At 44.6% G+C, this 6,000-nt stretch overlaps 1 protein-coding gene and 1 long non-coding RNA gene across 3 annotated transcripts in view; one reads left to right on the forward strand and one right to left on the reverse strand.

Moving 5' to 3' along the window:
- The window catches only part of SLC24A2 (solute carrier family 24 member 2), a 306,778-nt gene extending 303,638 nt beyond the window's left edge, over positions 1-3,140 (reverse strand). Inside the window, exons 1-2 of one of the 2 annotated variants that reach the window (XM_010338722.3) lie at positions 2,987-3,140; positions 46-1,128 (exon numbers count right to left, since the gene is read on the reverse strand). In XM_010338722.3, coding sequence (XP_010337024.1) covers positions 46-975 — 930 coding nt within the window. In that variant the 5' untranslated portion in view covers positions 976-1,128; positions 2,987-3,140. The remainder of the gene's footprint in view (positions 1-45; positions 1,129-2,986) is intronic. The other variant, XM_010338723.3, reaches the window with a different exon arrangement.
- A 123-nt stretch (positions 3,141-3,263) lies between these two features.
- LOC141583734 (uncharacterized) lies at positions 3,264-5,305 on the forward strand. Its single transcript, XR_012516593.1, has 2 exons — positions 3,264-3,373; positions 5,156-5,305. It is a non-coding gene; the product is annotated as an uncharacterized LOC141583734 (long non-coding RNA).
- Positions 5,306-6,000: the final 695 nt, after the last annotated feature.

A 6,000-nucleotide genomic window follows, 5' to 3' on the forward strand; every position in this document is an offset into this window, starting at 1 on the left:
CTGTAGTCAAGAAAAGCATTAAATAAAAAAACCGCCATCACTAACCTTTGCTTGGGCTTCTGGTGCTGTCACCTTGACGACCTTATTGCGGTTTATCATTTGCTTCACCCATTTTTCGACTTGGACGTTGAATTTCATGAAAACCACATAGAAAAAATAAGCTGTCAAGAGAAGCAAGCTTTCCCACCACATGATAACGTTATCCAGGAAAAATATGATCAGCATGATCAAGTCAACAATGTAGAAGGACACATCTCGAAAGAGTGGCCACCATGTCAGGTTTAAGATTTCTCTAGAAAACAGAGCACACATGCCAATAACGAAGAGGATATTGAATACTGCGGAACCTACAATTGTGCCTATGCCAACGTTGCTGTGAGCGATGAATACCCCTATGAGAGACGTGAAAAGTTCTGGGGCTGACCCCCCTGCAGCCATAAAGGTGGCTCCAGCCACATCATCAGAGATGCCCAGTTTTTCAGTGATGACAGTCAAAGAAGGAACAAAGAACTCATCACAGACAATGGCTAAGGCTATGAACATGTAGATCATTCCAATGACATGGAGAATGATGGCACCTCTTCTTCTCTCCTCAAGGGAAAAGATGTCTCTCGGGTAGTCTCCTTGGGCATGATCTGTACTATTCTCCAACTCGTCTTCCTTTGAAAGAGGTGGCTGTGGAGTATAATCCCGAATCTTGTCATTTAAATCTAAGAGAGTTCTCTGATGGTAACCCTGTGCTGCCCTAGGGCCACTTACAACACTGGCCTCTCCTGTGCTCTGTGTATCTGTCTCAGAAAAGGCACTGATTGAAAATGAGACAGTGCTAATGGCTACCAGACCCATGAAAAGGCCTAAGATTCGAATTAACTTCAGTTTTTTCTTGACATTATAATGTCTTCTGCAGCCAGTCAGTGACTCATCCAAACACCATTTCTCCAGGAACGTGATGGTGGTGCTTTGGTGCAGATCCATCCTGGGTCTTCTGGTGGATGTGGTGATCTTCCAATTTTAGACTCAGTCAGATGGTTCTTTCATACTTTTCCTTACTTTGTAGTTAACGATGCTTGTGAGGCACGTCCACAGTCAGGGATTCTTATGCTTCACGGGAAACGTTCGTCATTTATGCTTAAATAAAAAATAAAAATGAGAATAAGTAAATCTTAAAATCATGTCTTTTAAATGAAAAGATTTTTGCAGATACGATAAAGTCCTGTCCTGCAGCTGTGTGATCTTGGGTTACTTCTCTGTGCCTCAGTTTTCTCATTTTAGATGGGGACAATGATAGTAGCTACCACCCAGGATTGTTTTTAAGATGAGCAAAAACATAGGTAGCACTTAGAATAGGATGTGGCACTCATGAAGATGTATGTATAAACCCAAATAAATATTTCGGTAAATTCAATGTTAGATGTAGAAAATGTAGATGTGTGTAAGATTAAAAATTTTATAGGTGAAAATCTCTCAGATTATCTCACCTTAAATTACATAACAACCTTCCAGTGCTATAAAGGTCCTGCTTCTTTCAGAACTGTCTAGGTACTTGACAACTAACCATTATTCATTATGTTTTCTTTTAGTCCGATTATATAATTCTCAGTTGTAGGTACATTTTTCTGATTTAATCTATCATTTGGAAAGTGAGTGTTTCTTTAATTTAGTGATCTTTTCTGCACACACAGTGTTATTATCTTATTTTTCATAAAAAGCCTCTCCTTTATCAGATGGGGTCAAGTAGTCCTTTACAAATATAAGTTTACAAAAAAATATTCTGGTGACATGCACAAGCTGTCTTCCATAAACATCTAGACATTGTTTTTAGCTAAAGCTTCTTTTAAAAAAACAACCTTTAGTCATATTTAAAATAGGCAGCTTAGTAAGTCAAACAACTCCCAATGCAGTGAAATAACAAGTAGGCTATTTCGAGAGACCACATGTGTATCTCATAAACAATACGCAAGTTGTAGCAATACCTCTGTCCACAAAATCTGCCCAAAATAGCCCCAACACCGACTTTAATAGGTTATATATCCATAGCAGAGTTTTCATTCTCTATCCCATGGAGGAGATAGGTAAAATAGCCAGACACAACGACTGATATTCTGAAGAGCCTTCTTTTTAGTTTTTCTTTAAAAAGATTATTCTTTTCCATACCAACGATTTCATTTTGGAGGCAGGCACTGAGATAATCTCAGGTGTAAAATAAGCTAATTAAACACACGCCACTTAAACAGTGAGATTAGCTGGAGCTCAGGTTTTCTGAGTAAAGCAAGAGCACAAATTAACCCAGGCTGAGTTGCTGCCACTCTTAAGATAACCCGAACCCATCACGGAGATTCGTGGCTGGCTGCGAACGTCAACGCTTAGCAGGGACGATTAAGCGATTCACAGCACTCTGGGGACTGTCAAAATGCCCGGCCCAGGCGACCGGCAGGGACAGACTCAACTCCCGGGGCGCAAAGTCACATCCACCCCGGTCCTCGCTCCCCCTGCAAACCCACCGCTAGTCTCCCCAGGAGCTGCCTCCGTAGGAGAAGTTCGCCCCCAGCTGCGCCCCAACTTTGCCTTGCGTGGTCCCAAACTTTCCCTGGTGGATTGATAGGAAAATAAACCTAACAAAAAGACGCCCCACCTGTGAGGTTGGAGCTGGGTTGCATTTGGTGAGGCGCTTGGCCCGCTTCCCCCTGGGTCGTTTGTAGGTGGTTGGGGGAAGAGAAGCGTCCCTCTGCGCGTCTCCCCCGACGGCAGGCCCTACTCTGCGCCCCCCAACCCAAGCCAGAAGTAAGGGTAGAAGTGGCGGGGGGTCCAAATCCGTGTCCCGGAGCAGAGAGAGTTGGCTAACTCCTAGCGGGGCCTGGGACGCCCACATCCCCGGCAGAGCCACCTGTGAGCCTGCAGCGCAGCAACGGGATGCGCGCAACCCTGATCCGGGGACGACGACCACCGCGGCTACCGCGGCTGGCTGGGCGCAGCCGCCCGCACTTACCAGGATAAGCTGGGAGGACGCGCACACGGCGGGACCCCGAGCGCGGCCCGCCGCTGCAGTCCGCCGCCCTCTGCGGCCCTCCGCCTCCCTGCTCCGAGGCCCGGGCTCCGGCTCGCGCTGGCCGCGGCTCTCGCCAGCCGGGGCTGGGCTCGGGAGGAGACTGAGCCGCTGCGAGCCCGGCGCTCCGAGTCTGGCGCTGCCGGGCCCCCGCCGGCCCCTCCCTCTGGGCTGTGCGCCGGGAGCGGGGCCGCAGCGCGCTCAGCTCCCGAGTCCTCTGCTCCACGCCTCCTGGGCGCAGAGGCGACGCGCGCTTAGGAGATTTCTCCGCAGTGTGGACGGGGGTCAGGATTTGCAGGCGAGCAAGGGCAGAGAGGAGAAATCGTACAGGTCGGTGACGCGCCTAATTCCCCAAGCCTGAAAGTGCTGTCAACTTTGGGGTCATCTTATGCTGAGCACCGCCTCTCTAATTATCTGCAAAAAGTGGTTACAGCCGCGTTTTTCTGTAGGAGGCGATGTAATATGTAATGGTGGAAAAGACGTTCAGTGAAAAGGCACGGAGGCCTGCAGGACAGGCTGTTGGAGTCCAGGACTTCTTGAGTGTTGGATTTGGATGCCTGGGACACTGCAGGGGCTTTAGTCTTGCAAGCTGATCTTTCATTTCATGGGTGATGAAAGTGAGACGCAAGACCCAGTGCCATTTTGCATCACTGACAGGCTTCGGCTTCTGGCCTCGGGACTTCCAGCCCAGTGCTCCTTCCTGTCCTGTCTGGAAAGCAAGATCCCCTTGACCACAAGAAATAGAATCAGGCTTTTTGGGGATTAGAGGCTAGACTCTGGGCCAAAGAATGGAAGACGGTGGTAAGACAAATTGGTAGTGAGGGAACCCCTGTAACCCAGCCCTGCAACCACCAGCAAAGCTGCCAAGAGGTACCCACCTCGTGAAGCTCCGGAAGCTTTTCGTACTTTTTCCTCTCTCTTTACCCTCCATCCTTCTGTTCTCTCCCCTATCCAAGAGGGTTTATTCATGCCCTCCTTATGATGGGGTAATGGGTATATATTCTGAGAGCTCATTACCTCTAATTTAGAGTACAGCTCTGTAGCGAGACCTCTATGCCTACTCATCCATAAGTCAAAGGAAGACTTGGGAACTTAGAAATCTTTTTTTCCCCCATCAAATCCAGGCATTGAAGACTGGACGTTTTCTTTTTCTTTCTCTTTTCGAGACCGTATCTGTCTATGTTGCCCAGTATTGTCTTGAATTCCTGGGCTCTAGCAATCCTCCAGTCTCAGACTCCCAAGGGTTTGCAGACTACAGGTGCCTGATTGAATTTTATTTTTAACTTTTAACTTAGAAAATTGCAAACATACACAAATGTAAGAAAATAGTATACTGAATCTGCATGGGGCCATCACCAACTTTAAACAATTATGAACTCATGGCCAATCATATTTCCTCTCTACCACCTCTTCCTGTGCCATCATTTTGAAGCAAATCCCAGAGGATCATATCATTTAAGCTGTAAATATTTTCAGAAAGCAAAAAAAAAAAAAAAAAAAAAAAAAACTATCAACTACCACTAGGGTTGTGTCAAGGAGACTCAGGGAACAATTCAAATAGGATCTCACTGACCATAGATGGGCTAATTTGAGCATCAAAATAATAATAATAATCACAATTGTTTAAAACACATCTAGCATGATTATATCTATAAATTCATAATTTTTTAAAAACAACTGAACAAATTGTCGATTATGAACAAATTATCTTATGTTTTTAATTTGCATTTCTCTGATAGTGATTTTGAGCATTTTTCATGTTTGTTGGCTGTTTGTATATCTTCTTTAGAGAATTGTCTATTCATGTCGTTTGCTCACTTCTTGATGGGATTATTTGTTGTTTCCTTACTAATTTGTTTGAGTTCCTTGTAGATTCTGAATATTAGTCCTTTGCCGGATGCACAGATTGTGAAGATTTTCTCCCACTCTATGGGTTGTTTGTTTACTCTGCTGATTATCTCCTGCTGTGCAGAAGCTTTTTAATTAGGTCCCATTTACTTATTTTTGTTTTTATTGGATTTGCTTTTGGGGTCTTAGTCATGAATTCCTTGCCTAAGCCAATGTCTAGAAGAGTTTTTCTTACGTTATCTTTTATACTTTTTATGGTTTCAGGTTCTCTCCCTACAGCCCAGAGATGACTCTGAGTCTTGATTTGGTGAGAAGGGGAATGAAATCCAGATGAAGACCTGATGAGACCAGAGATTGTATTGGTTGGGGTTTGCACTCGGTTGCATATAATAAAAATTCATTCTTGGTGATTAAGCCAAACGGGATTTTATTTTTCTCATGGTAAAAAGAAGTCTGAAAGCAGACTGCCCAGAATTTATAAAATTACTCCAAGATGCTATCCGGGAACCCAGATCCTTTGATATGTCTTTCTTAATGTATGGCTTTATCTTCATGGCTACAAAATGGTTTCTTCCTTTGGCATCACATCTGTGTTCCAGGCAGGAAGAAGGGAAAGAGTAAAAGGTGAGAGGTAGAAGGCCTCCTCACTAGGCTTTTGTCTTTTTATTTAGGAAAGGACACTGTCAAAGCTTCACTTACATTTATTTCACTGATCACAACTTGGTCACATGGTCAGACATAGTAAGGGAGTATAAACCATATTTTAACTGGGCACACAGTCACCTTTTAGAAAATCAGGGATCTCTCAGTAATGGAGAAGAGAGAAATAGATGTGCGAGTGACTAGAATTATTTGACACGCAGTTCCAAAGCATTTCGATGAGATCCATATTGGACTGAAGATTTGGCAGTTGACCAAGAACTTGGCAATTAACTGCCACAAGAGTGGAGAAGGCTACAACTGCCATCCTGCTAGTAATGGAGAAAAGTAGGGCCTGTCATTTGTCTGAATCACACAACATGGAAGCAGAGGAATTGAATAACACCTGTAGGTCTCCCAGATCCACAGACCTTATTGTCTAGTCAGAAAGAAGAAAATTTACTACCATC

Source organism: Saimiri boliviensis, chromosome 2, assembly GCF_048565385.1.
Source record: "Saimiri boliviensis isolate mSaiBol1 chromosome 2, mSaiBol1.pri, whole genome shotgun sequence".
NCBI classification, from domain to species: domain Eukaryota; kingdom Metazoa; phylum Chordata; class Mammalia; order Primates; family Cebidae; genus Saimiri; species Saimiri boliviensis.